Source organism: Peromyscus maniculatus, chromosome 1 (genome assembly GCF_049852395.1).
Source record: "Peromyscus maniculatus bairdii isolate BWxNUB_F1_BW_parent chromosome 1, HU_Pman_BW_mat_3.1, whole genome shotgun sequence".
Taxonomy (NCBI): domain Eukaryota; kingdom Metazoa; phylum Chordata; class Mammalia; order Rodentia; family Cricetidae; genus Peromyscus; species Peromyscus maniculatus.
Genome location: NC_134852.1, coordinates 67,409,959 through 67,425,229, shown reverse-complemented (window position 1 = coordinate 67,425,229; position 15,271 = coordinate 67,409,959). Strand labels below are relative to the sequence as shown.

Genomic DNA, 15,271 nt, shown 5'->3' with positions numbered 1-15,271 from the left:
TCCTGGCTTCCCTGAAGTGAGCAGCTGTCTTCCCAAGCCCTTATGCCTTAGGACCAAAACAAAGGGGACAGCCAACCATGGGTCAAAAGCTCAGAAACACCAAGCCATAAAGAAATCTTTGCTCAGCCGGGTGGTGATGGTGCCCGTCTTTAATCCCAGCACTTGGGAGGCAGAGGAAGGCAGATCTCTGTGAGTTTGAGGCCAGCCTGGGCTACAGAGTGAGTTCCAGGAAAGGCTCCAAAGCTACACCGAGAAACCCTGTCTTGAAAAACAAAACAAAACAAACAAACAAAAAAAAATCTTTGTCTTTAAAAATGGTTTTTCTCAGGTATTTTCTAAAAGCAGTAAAAAGCCACTAAAACAGCAAAGTAGTGAACTTAATTTTAAAAAGTATTTATTTACTCATATATTTTAATTTTTTGCAATTATTTAATTTTTAATAACATCCTAATTATGCATAATAACAAGGTTCAGTCTTGGATGAACATGCATATACACATTCACTGCTTAAATACAGGCTACACCCAAACATGTCCCTCTCAACTTCTATTGATCACTGTAAAAGAAATTCACCTTTCAGAGCAGTTTCAGGTTTATAGAACTTAGAGAAATGTGTAGAGATTCCCCATACTTCCTTGATCCATCCATGTGCAGACTTTCCTGGCCCCCTGCAACTACAGTAGTGCTTATGTCTTAGTTCCAAGTCCATGGTTCATGGCAGAGTTCACACTTTGTACTGTCTATTTTATGTGTTTGGACAAAATTGTAATAACACATATCCAATACAGTATCACATAGAAATTTCCTCCCCTAAAAATCAAATGTACTCACCTCTTGATTCATTTCTGCCTCCCTGCCTCCTCTTGCCTCCTAACAATTCTCTCTCTCTCTCTCTCTCTCTCTCTCTCTCTCTCTCTCTCTCTCTCTCTCTCTCTCTCTCTCTCCCTCCCTCTCCCTCCCCCTCCCCCTCCCCCTCCCCCTCCCCCCTCTCCCTCCCCCTTCCTCCCTTTTGGTTTTTTTGAGACAGGGTTTCTCTGTGTAGCTTTGGAGCCTTTCCTGGAACTCTGTAGCCCAGGCTTGCCTTGAACTCACAGAAATCCACCTGCCTCTGCCTCCCGAGTGCTGGATTAAAGGCGTGTGCTATCACTGTCTGGCAATTGCTTCTCCTTTTATTGTCTCCTTAAATTTGCTTTTTCTTTTCTTTTAGAATATTTTCTGGGAGAATTCATACATTGTATTTTGACCCCTATTCACCTCCTCCCCCAACTCTTCCTAGATCCAACTCCCCTTCCATGTTCACCTAATTTTGTGTCAGCGTGTGCACACACACACACACACACACACACACACACACACACACACACACCAAAAAACAACCAAAAAAACCAAACCTCATCAAGCCCAATTTGTGCTACTACTCACTGTAACATGGTGGATCTACAGGACTCACAACCTTAATGAAAACTAGTTCTTCCAATGCCAGCAGCTATAAGTTACCAATAGTGAGCTAATGGTAGGACTTGATGTCTACTTTCCATTTCATGGATTTTCTCTGGCTTGGGCTTGTGCAGGTCTCATGGATGCTGTCATAACTGATGTGAGTTCATATAGTCAATTGCCCTGTTCTGTTAAGGAAAAATTTTCCTTGTACTCACCCACTGCCCCTGGCTCTTCTGATCCATTTCCTCTTCTGTGATTATTTCTGAGCCTTGAGAAGGGTGTGTATGATATAGATACCTCATTTAGGGCTGAGCATTCTGCAGTTTCTCATTCTCTGTACTTAACACACTTATGGGTCTCTGTACTCCTTGTCAGCTACTGCACTGGAAACTTCTCTTATGAGGCTTGAAAGATGCACTAATCTATTGATAGAGCAGTTAGTAAGTCAGTAGGAGTCAGTTTAATAGTGTGTCCACTTAGGAAAATAATAGGAGTAGGTTATATCCTAGGCCTATGACCTGACTAGGCACAAGTTCTTGGCCCCAACAACAGTGCCAGGTATGGGCTCCAATCAGAAAATGGTTGGTTACTACCATGACATTTGTGCTACCATTGCACCAGTGGGTATGGGTGCAATGGTTAGTTGTTCTTTTAGCTCACAGGGTTCACATCTGGGTAAGACAGGTGATTCCTTTTCTTTCTCAATGTTCTATTGCTGAAGATACCACACATTTGAATCATAAAACATGGATATTTGTCTTTTCTGAGAGTGCCAAGCAGTTGGAACTTATGGATATAGGCTTTCCAACTGGCTTATTCTACTTAGCAATGTGAACTTGAGTTTTTTCCATGTATATTTTGTGATATTGAAAGCTCATTTCTTTTTTCTTTTTCTTTTTCTTTTTTTTTCTTTTTTTTGGTTTTTCGAGACAGGGTTTCTCAGTGTAGCTTTGCGCCTTTCCTGGAACTCACTTGGTAGCCCAGGCTGGCCTCAAACTCACAGAGATCCGCCTGGCTCTGCCTCCCGAGTGCTGGAATTAAAGGCGTGCACCACCACCTCCAGGCAGAAAGCTCATTTCTTTATAGCACTGAATAAAATTCCACCATGACGTCTGGGTAAAGTTTAACTATTCACATATGGAAGGATATCTTTGTTGCTTCCAATTAGCAATTAGTTTATGGTGATTAGGAGTACATCTGTAAATTTTCCTGGGGATATTTGTATAGACATGAATTTTCAGATAAAGACCAAGTAGTTCAACTCTGGGTCATATGGTAAGTTTGTTTAGTTCTGTAAATGACGCCAAGCTGTCTTTGAAACAGTTGGGAGCATTTTGTGTACACAGCATTGATGAATGAGAGCTCCTACTTCCTCAGATCCTGCCCAGCATTTGATACCACAGATACTGTGGATTCTGGTCATCTTAGTAACTGCGATGTTATCTCATTGTTTTACTTTGCTTTTCCACAATGAGATGTCATTGGGAGCATCTTATGCTTATTTGACACCATGGTATTTTTTGGTGAGGTATATTGAAAGCGCTTTTAATTAATTTTAAAATTAATTTTATTCAATGTTGAGCTGTGAATTCTTTATACATCTTGGATGACTGTTTTCTTGCCTTCCTCCTTTACTTTTGTCTAGTCCTTGACATGCATGATGTCCCGTAAGTTCCAGAATATTGGGGAACTCTATAGTCCTTGCCTCTTAGAGATCTTTCCATTCTTCTACTTTCCAAGTTTTCTGTTTGTCTGCTGACTGCCCACTCACCCTAGCTTCTGTGCCTGGGTCAAACATGTGCAAATAAATAAGCACTGCCCAGGAAAATGCCTCAGCTTAGGGTATCTCTAGGGCAGATAAAACAAAGGCAGCTCTTGAACTAGTCACCCAGGAAGCCTTTAACAGAGCAAAGCATGGCACCAACATTCTTTGAGAATACAGGACACATTGTTGGTGTTACCAGTCATCTGCACCAGGAATGTGGCCACTACTACAGCAGAGTTGAAGAACAGGGTGGGGTCAGGAACTGTTTAGAGGCCACAGGTCTTGCTTACTGAGGTTTGAGTCCTTTTTAATTCATTAAGCAATCTCACCATGGGTTGTAGTGTTCTTAATAGATTAGAGAATTTTTTTTTAGAAAGTCATATTGGTAAATTTTGCTAAGCCCTTGTCTTTATGAATGGACAGACTGTTGGAATCCTGAATGTGAAGGCTTTGTTGGTGCCATCTTCTTCCCTAAAGTTTTTCTCAATTTTTATTTTATGTGTATGTGTGCATGCTGGAATGAACATAAGTGCATGGTGCACATGTATGCAGGAGATCAGAAGAGGGTGTCAGGTAGTTGTGAGTCTCCACGTGGCTTGGGAACTAAACCGAGGTCTTCTGTAGGAACAGTAAATGCTCTTAACTGCTGAGACATATTTTCAGCTCCTTCCCTAGAGTTTTAAGAACAACTATTATTTGTCATACATAGTACTCCTCATTTCATATTGGGGCCTTTTGAACATTCTGAATAGTAAGCTTTGTAATTTCCACAGGGATTTGGGCTCCAGATTTGTGAGTAGTGGAATCTCACGCCTCCTCTGGGTGGTACTTTTGGTTGTCTGTGCTCTGTGCTTAGAGAGACACACTTTCCTAAGCTGAACTTTGACTTTGCCCTATAGAAAGGAGTTCATTTGCACATTTGTGTGCTGTCCATTTTGCAATAACTATTCACTGTTTATGCTTATGCTTATTTCTCCATATTTTATCTCTTATGGTATATTTATTGCTAAGTGTATAATACACATAAAACGAAATATTTCTACTCCTTCATTCATTATTAAAATGCCTTCTGGAGAATATTTTTTTAACAAAAGGAAATCATCAATTGAAATAGACCTACAGTAATCCTGTCCCCCTTGGTTAAGCACCACACCGGCTTTTTCAGAGGATGACATGGATGCTGGTTTTCCCAACATTAACAAGAATTGCTGACATCTTCTCCCCAACAGCTGAAGAGGAACAAAAATACAAATAAGTTTTGCACAGCTCCATGGGCATTTTTAGCTCAGTGTAATTCTGGTGGTTGGACTCACGTACATTCCTGTTATGCACAAGCATACAAAGTGAGTCCCTTATCCTTAGAACAGCCCAAGAACTCTGTAATTCAAGCTTGAAGTAGGTTGTAGGATTTGTGTCATTCATCTCTAAAAGGGACCTAAAGTTATGCTATATCAATAGTATGCGTTTGAGAGGAGAAGAGAGATTTTGAGACAAGATCTTGCTGTTTAAGCTCAGGGTAGGAATGACCTCCCAACCCTCCTGCCTCAGTCTCTAAAGTGTTGGAATTACTCATTTGTACCACCATGTCTGTATATTGTACTTTTAAAGGGTAGAATTCTGCAAATGTACAAGTGAAAGCATGAATTGTTTAATGTAAGAATTTAGCCGGGCAGTGGTGGCACACGCCTTTAATCCCAGCACTCGGGAGGCAGAGCCAGGTGAATCTCTGTGAGTTTGAGGCCAGCCTGGACTACCAAGTGAGTCCCAGGAAAGGCGCAAAGCTACACAGAGAAACCAGAAACCCTGTCTCGAAAAACAAAACAAAACAAAAAAAAATTAAAAATGGGAGAATTTTAAATTCCCAATAACAATTGAAGAGGTTTTTTTTTTCAAAACTTGCTTTTCACTGAATTCAGATTTTAGTGTGTGTAAAGTAGGTTAGTGTGCATGTTACTCTTCTAGTTGTCATCCCTTGCCCTTCTGCAAGTGTGGATGGGACATGGTTAGTTCTGAATCTGGTTAATGAGGACATGACATTGGCTGACCTCTGGAAGGACCTCGATCTGCAGTTTTGGGCTAGCTCAAACAGAACTACAGTGTCTTTCCAATAATCATTAAATGGGAACAGTTCATGTGACAAGTGGGGAGCTGAGCCAGCTGGCTGTGACTTTCAGGCTTCAGCATACACTCCTGACTTACCAGTCTTCATATGCAGTACAGTTCAGTTTTGTATTGCTGTTGAGCTTTTGAAGACATCTACCTCCAACACACTAATATAAACTACAATTACATTTCTAAGAATATTTGCAGAACCAATAACCACAGCACACTGCATTGGTGGTTTGTTCAGGAGAAACCTATGCATTTGTGTGTTCTGCTTTTTAAGGAGTTTTTTTTTTTGGGTTTTTTTTCCTCCTGAGTGCAGCAGTACAGGGATACTGAGTTTCTCCTGATTTTGCATTAGGCCAGGCTCATGGAAGGTGGGTGTTTCTGGAAAACACACACACACACAGAGAGAGAGAGAGAGAGAGAGAGAGAGAGAGAGAGAGAGAGAGAGAGAGAGAGAGAGAGAGAGAGAGAGAGAGAGAGAGAGAGAGTTGCAATACCAGTATCTGCCCTGGTCTGCTTCCGAAAATGAATATACTCCAGCATTAAGAGAGCATGATATCTGAAGGAAAAGTTTAAAATTTTGGCCAAAGCTTGGAGGAGAAAATTTGCATTTCTATCCATTTTGTCCATAACAATGAGGGAATGCATGGGAAAGATATAATAAAAGCCAATATACACGTGTGGAGACATGTGGATCTGTTGGCCCCAGGTACCATTTGGCTCATCTTTATAAGGACTACTATGGCTAGAAGATTATTATTAGCAAAATAACTTATTTCTTTTCCATGGCAGCAATCATTAAATATTCAGTAAAGATTTAAAATGTCCCCAAATATTACCTGTATTCCTTGAGAGACACAAATAGCATTTGTATGGGTGGGTCATCTGCCCCCTTCACAGTTGCTACTGGTATGCATGTCAGTCACTGACCACACACCTTGTTCAAGGTGTCTGCTTATTACCAGGATCTGAGTTCTCCATTGTACTGAGGACTCTGGGCTAGAATGCTTGCTCCACATGAGTGCTGTGTTTGAGCTCCCAGCATAAGAACACCAGGGGCTACTGGCTAACAGTTCAGCTGGCCATTCCTTCGCTAATATCACTGAAGTTTTGTTCCATGGCAAGTACTTTGGTATGCTCCTATTCTGCTTTAACAAGTTACCTCAAACTTGGTGATATTTTTACATGAGCTTATGACCTCACAGCACTGGAGGCCAGAGTCAGAAGTGAGGCTGCCAGTGCCAATGTCGGGCTACTTGGCAAATTTGCTTTCTGTTTGCATTTCCCTACATTTTTTTTTTCAGTTTAGGCTTCATGCATGCCCTGATGTATGGTTCTAGTGCATTCCAGCCTCGGCTTGCATCACTGTGTCTCACTTTCTGACACTAATACTTTAGCCCCTTCCTATGAAAAAACTTGTAATTGATGGCACTGAACCCACCCAGATAATCCAATTCCTATGTCAAAGGCCCAAGTCCCTCATACTTTAAATACTCCCTCTGCTCTGTGTGGAAACATATGGTTAGGAGACTTAGCACTGAAGCCATTTGTATACCCCATCTTGTACCCCCATTTGTTCTAAGTCATTGGTCTCTGATCCCTACTCCTTTATTCTGATCATTTGGAGGCTCTTGCCAAAGGGTGTCCAATCACAACACCTTTAGTTTTTAGCTTGTGCATTCCTGGTAAGGAATATACTAGTTATAGCAGAGACGAGCTAAAAGTGTCAATGTCATCAAATGTAGCTTCATTGTTAGTAATTTTCCCTCCATCTCTTTTCTCCTCATGATTTACGATGAGAAGTAGGAAGAAATGAAGCAACTTCTTCCAGATGATGAGTACCCAATTTCATCACAGTACTCATATGCAGTGATGTAACAAAACACCACAAACTTAGATACTTAACTCAGTACAAGTTCATTTTCTTAATGTTTTAGAAACCATGAATCAAAAACTGGTTTCACTGACAGGAAATGAAGGTGTTGACAGGACCATACTCCCTCTGGAGGCTCAGGGAAGCACTGCTATCATTTTTCAGAGCTGTGTCTTTTGCATTTCTTTCCCAGGGCCCTTGCCTGAGTCTTCAAGCTAACAGTGTAGTGACTCACATTCTTCTATTTTCACGTATGCTCTTTGCATGGTCTCATCTCTCTCCTCTCTCTCCCAAGAACTCCTGTGATGACTTGGGGTCCACCTTGATGGCCTATCCATCTCAAGACAGCTGATTCACATCCACAAAGACATTCTCTTACTAGTGGGAACATTTACATGCAGAGGGATTAAGGATTACCTTGGGAGGTGTTATTTAGCTTACTACATCCTGTACAAATTCTGCTTCCCTGTTACTGTAGATACTATTTACCTGTGTGCTCTGCCACCATACAACAGGATCTGCTTTCTCAGTTTCCAGTAGCTCTATATTTGCTTCAGAATTTGCCAAATGGCACTTAGCTATCCTATTTCTACCAACAGTGGCTATTGACAGTTCTCCACCTGCTTCTTACCACTTGTCTTAGTTACTTTTCAATTACATGGCTAATGCAACATATAAAAGTTTATTTGCGGCTTACAGCTTCAAAAAGTGAGAACATGACCATCATGACAGCAGGCAGGCAGGCATGGTTCTGGATCAGTAGCTGAGAGCTTACATCTGATTCACTAACAGGAGACAGAGATAGCTAACTGGGAATGGCATGGGCCATTGAAACTGCAAAGCCCACACCTAATAACATGCCTTCTCTGGCAAGACCATACCCTCTCATCCTTCTTATACAGTTCCACCAACTGGGGATCAAGTGTTCAAACATGAACCTATGGGGACTATTCTCATTCCACCACACCACTGCAGAGTCATTAGTTATTCATAGTTTATTCATCCCAGGAAACCTAGTCTTTTCCTGTCAGCCCATTACTAAAGCCATTTCCATATTTCCAGGACATTGTTAAAGTAATACATCTTCTCTGGGTACCAAATTTGTATCTGTTTCCTACAAATCATCACAAATGTATTTGCTTAAAACACACAAATTCTATTGACTTATATAGTTCAGGAGGTCAGGAGCCACAAAGTCTCATGGGGCTAAAATCAAAGTGTTGGCCAGTTGCATTGATTCTGGGAGCTCCAGAGGAGAATCTTGTCTCATCTAGTTCCCGAAAGACCCCTACATTTCTGAACTCTTGGCCTCATACTCAGATCTGCTTCTATCTCGGCATCTCCCCCTGAGACTCCAACTCTTTCATTTCACCTGAAAGGATCCATGGGATGAGACTGGTCCACTTGGACAATGTAGGGTGATCTTCCAACCCTGAGAACCTTAAGTTAATTACATCTGCAACTAACCTTCTGTCATATGAGGCAAGTAGTCCTAGGTTTGGGAGAGCTGTGCATTTTCTTGATGTTTCCAGTGCTGCCTGCCTCTTCTCTGCACATCTTCTGCTGCAGCATTTCCATGGAAACAGGAAAGTCTTCAATTTTCAGTCACCTGATTGTCATTGAAGTCCCTATCTTGTTTAACCCTTTGTTTTATACCTATGTTTTGCAGAGTATAAAAATCAACTCTTATCTTTCTTTTCCAAATGGGAAGACTGGACTAAAGAAGTTAGGCATTTTTACAAATATTGCACAGTTAATGATAAAGCTACTCTGGGGCCGGGTGGTGGTGGCACACGCCTTTAATCCCAGCACTCCGGAGGCAGAGGCAGGCAGATCTCTGTGAGTTTTATGCAAGCCTGGTCTACAGAGCGACATCCTGGACAGGCACCAAAACTACACAGAGAAACCCTGTCAAAAAAAAAAAAAAAAAAAAAAAAAAAAAAAAAAAAAAAAAAGCTTCTCTCTGGACTGGGTGCCTTTGCCTAGACTAAAGTACCTTTCACATGTGAGAGACCCTTTGGCCAAACAGGAACCCAAGTTAGTGAATTTGGGGTCCTAAGCTCCTAATTGTGACATTAAAAACCAATAGGGAACAATGATCTTCACTTGCAAAGTGCTATTTTCCTTCTCTTAAAATTAAGTTGTGCAGACACCATGTCCCATTTGTTAATGCTTGAATTGCCTTAGCAGAATTTAGAAGTAAAATAGAAATTGGACCTTTGGAAAACAAATACCATGTGCCTGTATTTCCCAGTAATTCAATAATTTTCTGCCAGAGGCAGGATTCTGAACCCTTTGAGTTTCATTTACTATAGATAAAAACGTTAAGGCTTTGTATAGGTCACTTAGCTGGCTCCTTTGGTCTATGACAGTCAGCCCCTCCATTAGAAGGTCTGAGCTGAACTCCATGTGGAGACTAGTTACCTTTCAGTGTATTCTCTTCTGTGTCCACAAGCTCAGATAAGAAGAGTACCTCTATCTAGAAAAACTAAGGCTATTTGTTCAATGTGTAAAAATAGCAGAAATATAAATTTATTGCATTTGTTCTTGAGGGATTCATTTGAACAATTGTCGCCTGTTAGCAGGCAGAGACCATTACTGGTAAAGTAGCTGTCCGGAGGCTTCAGACTGATTATAAGGTATGAGTAATTACTAAGATACTAGTTATATTATACAAACCACTGTTGTATGTAGGTTTGCTAGAACCATTTTTTACAGAGTCTTTAAAACATATCTAACTACATCCTGTCTACTGGTCTCTGCACACATTTTTCATTTCCCTCTGCCCCCTGCAGTATATAAGTGACATTTCCATTCTCACAATATGCTAAAGGAAGATTCCTGTTGAGCATCTCTTGCCAAAAATCTACTTTAAACTGTGCTAGTACAGTGATTTTCTGCAGGTGGACAGCTCTTGGGTGCAATCATCTGCAGTGAACCCCACAAAGGCAGCCAGAGCACTCTGGTCCTCCTTTATGCCCCTGAGCTTGGCTAGCAACAAAGAAGACATATACCAGGGATGGACAGAGTGTCCAAGCTTGGAATCTTCTTTCTACGGGATCTATTTTGACATTTGGAGCCAAACTACATAGATTCTAAGTTCTAGACCCACCATGGCCATATGAACAAAACAAAACCAGAACAGAGTGTGGAGGCGCACAAAGGTTTCCTAGTGACATCTGAGTTTGCTTTACCCAGCATGGCTACATTAGATGATTGCTTGACTATGTGTATGGTTACCAGGTAATTGGAAGGATCTGCACTTGGCTGTGCTATCGGAAGGTCTTTTGCTCCACCCATTGGCATTCTTATAAAAGATCCTTTAGAAAATATAGGAGGGGCCGGTGGATATTGATACAGGCTCTCCCAAGGCTATCCTGTGTTTCTATCCCCTGTATCCTTCTATCTAATATCTCTTATGCCTCACTCCTCAAGAGTACCCTGGGGATAAAGTGGGGGCAATTCCCCCACAACAGAAGAATGGGGAATGGGACTTCAATATTCACCATGTCTGTGACTAAGTTGAGGACTCAGCTTCCAGGTAGCCTGCACACCAATGGGAAGCTGAGTGTTTGCTGGAGTAGGAACCAGTTAAGAGAGCTGGTTGACACGTAAATGGCTAGAGATGTGCCCTTGTGGAAAGGGAAAGGAGTTCCGTAAAGTTGTCATTCATGTCATGCATGTCGTTAAAGGGTGACATAGAACTGGGTGTGCTAGTTGAAGTCTTTTGTGCTGTAGCTGGCTCACCTGAACCACCCTCTTCCCTCGCACTGCTCCCAGTGTCCCTGGCAGAGTGGAAGCCCAGAGTCACAAAACTCCCACAGTCCTCTCCTTTTCTGTGATCACTGTTACATGTTGCTTGCTGCTGTTACTGTGGCTTCTAGTTCCATACTGAGTCTCTCTTTTCATTGTTGCGTTCTCTGATACATCTCCTAAGTTTACTAACAGCCACAGACAGCAGCTTTATGATCATTTGATACTGTTCTCAATGTCTGTGCTTTTTAAGTCCTTATTTTCCTAATTCTGGTAAGTGAATCTCTGTGTACATTGCCATTCCACAGTCTTTAACAATATCCCCCTTTCATAGTTTGTGGCTGAAAACTATCATGTCAGTTAGCATTCCTATAAAATATTTTTTAAAAGTTTAAGAACAGTCTGTCGGTTATTAGCTATGCTGGCAGACATGCACATCATACACATATTAGAGACTAATTTAAGATTAGTCTCTCAGGGCTGGAGAGATGGCTCAGTGGTTAAGAGCACTGGCTGCTCTTCCAAAGGTCCTAAGTTCAATTCCCAGTAACCACATGCTTACAACCATCTATGATAGGATCTGATTCATTCTGGTGTCCCTGAAGACAAGTCACTCATATGTTAAATACATATTTTTTTAAAAAAAAATTAGTCTCTCAGCTGTGCAGTGGTGACGCACGCCTTTAATCCCAGCACTCAGGAGGCAGAGGCAGGCGGATCTCTGTGAGTTCGAGGCCTGCCTGGTCTACAGAGTGAGTTCCAGGAAAGGCGCAAAGCTACACAGAGAAACCCTGTCTCGAAAAACCAAAAAAAAAAAAAAAAAGTCTCTCAAAGTCATGACTGTAAGAAGGATTAGTGATGTGGGAGATAGTTCTGCTCAAGTGTGTAGAAAGGTGCATTTTTGTACCAAGATCAGAAAGCAGTGTGTACACATATGGAAAAACTCCAGATGACATATACCAGATGAAATGTTAAGTGAATGAGATCTCCTGAACTTTTGTGGTTTTATGTATATCCTCTGCTCTATGAGTGCGTGCAGAGTGTCATCTTCAAAGCCATCTCTACATCTGAACTTGAGAATGATAACTGGTAGTATATTTGGTCACCCTGTACTCATGGCCCTTGGTGACTCACTCTCTCCCTGGGATTTGTCCTGCAGAACAGTGTCAAAGAGTTTTCTCTTCTGACAGCTGTATGCTTTTACCCTGCCTGTCCAGTGAATGGCTATATTGGCTATTCAGGCTTCAGTGACCACCTGTGATTGATGCTGCCAATTTAAAACACCAGACTAATCTGTTTTAACAAAACGAAGTGATAAAGGCAAAAATGCATGTTTTTGCATTTCATTTGCATCCCCTGAGCATGAACGTCTCTACTTTATATAACAAGCAATGGACAGCAATAAGCTATTTATTTTCTGCTCTAACAACAGAAATATAACATGCATAGTAAGTCAAATGTTTAATATTTTATGTAATTAATTTAATTTTAAATAATGAGAAAGAGCATAAGAAACAGAAAATAAGCTTATTAGTGTAATTTAGAATTTTGCCTGTAAAGACATAAATGCATGTGTATTGTTGTTTTCATTGTATAACAAAATGCCTGATGCTAGGTAATATACAAAGAAATTTATTTAGCTCTTGCTGTGGATGCTAAAGAATCCTAGGACATTTGCGTCAGCTCTCTAGTGAGGTCTCCATGGTGATGATACAGCAGTGGCAGGAAAATATGTTGGAGAAAATGGTGGGATGGGAAACCAAAGGAATTCAAAGGCTAGCTTGGCACTCTGTAGCAACCTACTCTTGAGGAAATTACTGGAGCTGTTCAAGAATTAAATTAATTTTTCTTAAAGTGGTTTCCTACATGACGTAATCATTATCCACTGGGTCTCCCTTCTTAAAGACTCTATCAACTCTATACTACCACACTAATGATTTCTACCATATAAAACTCTGGGGAGCCCACTCCACTATGTTTGTGCTCCAGCATCCACACACTGTGGAGTACTGTAAGTATACCATCTTACGGAGCAGAGTCTGCAGTCATAGGTTAGGTACTAGATGCTATAGGAGCCTCTCTGTAGGCAGAGGCCATCAGCTTGAGCTCCACTCATGACTCTGCCACTGAGTAGCTCTACATTCTGGCCCTTGCTCTATCTGTGATACCCTATGGTAGCTGTGGTGACCTCCATATGCTACCATAGTGATGGAAGTTAATGTGGCCAGAGCACTCCCACAATGCCTGTCGTGGCAGGAGCAGCCACAGCCATCAGCATTGTGGTCAGTGACATTCTTACATGGGAGACTAGATTTGAATTAAAAGGATAATAATCAGGCTGTACCAGAAAATTGCTACTGCAATACAAGTTCCTTTGTGACCCATTAAGCAATGAAAAACTCAGGTTCTGGTAAAGATTTGACTGTACACTTGCCTTACATTTGTATTTTTTGAATGTGTAAACTATTTAAGAAAATAAATGTCTTTTTAGCGTTGTCAAAGAACACATGTTAGATGATCATGAGCAAGGGGTAGGAAGTGGTAACTCATCATTGGAAAGGCACTGTAGATAGCTTTATGAGCAGTGATGTATGTGTAGGCATGCACATCAGGCCACTGGGTTCCTGAGTGCTTTGGTTCACCCCTTCACTCCCAGCAACATTCATCGCACAAACGTGTAATGGAGTGGGAACAGTTAGGTAATTTCCTACAAATATGAGTCAAACTTTTAATACAAATGGATTTATGAAAGGAAGAGCAGGCCATTAAACCATCTCTTTTTATTTTCCAGCCTGACTATCTCTGCTGAGTGTCCAATGCAGCTTGAGGACTTCCCGATGGATGCCCATGCTTGTCCCCTGAAATTTGGCAGTTGTAAGTCGCTATCACCTGTAAGAGTTGTGGGTGTGCTTTGGGGTTAGCTCCCCATTCATTCAGAACTTGGCTCAGTCTGTGACTGTATGTGGTGGGATATAGTTTATCTGGAGGTTCTGGGTGTCTATTATTCTCCACATGTGGTCTATATGAGAAATGGAACTGTAAGCATCCATCATAGATCAGGGTAAGCTGGTAATGTGTGAAAACACAGAACAGTCTAGAATGTGTACTTCTGAAGTGGAAGTGTTTCCTCATATCATTGTTAGCAGCCTCTCTTCCCTGTGGTTTGCATGCCTCGGGTTACAGTCCTCAGTTTCAAGTACCCAGTCAGTGATTTTTTTAGTGCATTTCAATGCTGACTCTATTGTAGACTGTTTGGTAAAGGTTGTGATCTTCTCTTTCATGCTCATAATCTCTACTCATTCAGAACACTCACATTATAAGTCAGTGTTACTTGAGTAACTAGTTAAATCAAAATGCCTTAGGTATGCACTTCTCAAATCTGGTGGCTATCCCTGGTTTCCAGCCACTCTGACAAAAGATGTAATGGTGCCCCATTCCCTGTGTGTGAAGGTTGGAACTGAGCTAACCTGAACTTCCTGTCCTCTTTTCTGTCTGTGCTCATATGACCTGACACTCTTCCCATTTCATCTCTTTCTGCACCCTAGTGTCCTGAAGATGCTAGGAAAGTACTTTCCCATGGGCTGTAAATCTCACTTTCTTCTTCCTTTTCATTTTGACACATGGTCTCATTAAGTAGCCCAGGCTGCCCTGCATGAACTCTCTGTATAGGCTACCCTTGATCCTATATCCCTCCTGCTTTAGTTTTCAAAGTCCCTGGCATTACAGACCCGTGCAACAGATGGTTTAAGGTTGCATTTTCAAAAACAGACTGTCCTTTTTGAAAAGTAGGAGGCACTGAATTTTGAATACTCTACCCCTTGGCCAAGTACCCGTGACATTATTCAGGCTGCTGAAGCTTCCAGAATCAATGCAGCCACCATTCATCCCACCATGGGATGAAAGATTTGGACATGGGTGTACTCAGGTCACCTTTGTTCTTGCTGCTTTCAAACAGCCCTTTGTCTTTTGATAGATTACTTATGATATGTTTTGGTGTGAATTTCTTTGTCTTTTGAGAGGCAGGAGCATCTTTTTGGCTTCCTGGGTCTGTTGTGGCATCTCTTTCTCTTCATCTAGATATGCCAGTGGCCCTTCTGTCTTCTGAAGCTTCAACATGTTGGGCCACTTGATGGTGTCTTATGAGTCTCCTCAATGTCTTTCTCTCTCATTCTTTTGTGGTTTTGCATCTTTGGGGGAACAATTTCCAAGGGTGTATCTTCAACTTCACCAGTTATTTCTTGCACTTTATCTAGTCTGCTGTTGGTTGGTTCACTTTATTTACTTTTTCAGTCCAGGTGTTCTTTTCCTGCTCCGTTATTTCTGTGTAATAC

The 15,271-nt window shown here is 41.4% G+C and overlaps 1 protein-coding gene across 8 annotated transcripts in view; it reads left to right on the top strand.

The window, feature by feature from the left end:
- Positions 1–15,271, top strand: part of Gabra5 (gamma-aminobutyric acid type A receptor subunit alpha5) — a 98,350-nt gene that overhangs the window by 41,206 nt on the left and 41,873 nt on the right. For all 8 annotated transcript variants that reach the window (XM_042277161.2, XM_006993448.4, XM_006993447.3 and 5 more), the window contains one exon: positions 13,732–13,814. In XM_042277161.2, coding sequence (XP_042133095.1) covers positions 13,732–13,814 — 83 coding nt within the window. The remainder of the gene's footprint in view (positions 1–13,731; positions 13,815–15,271) is intronic.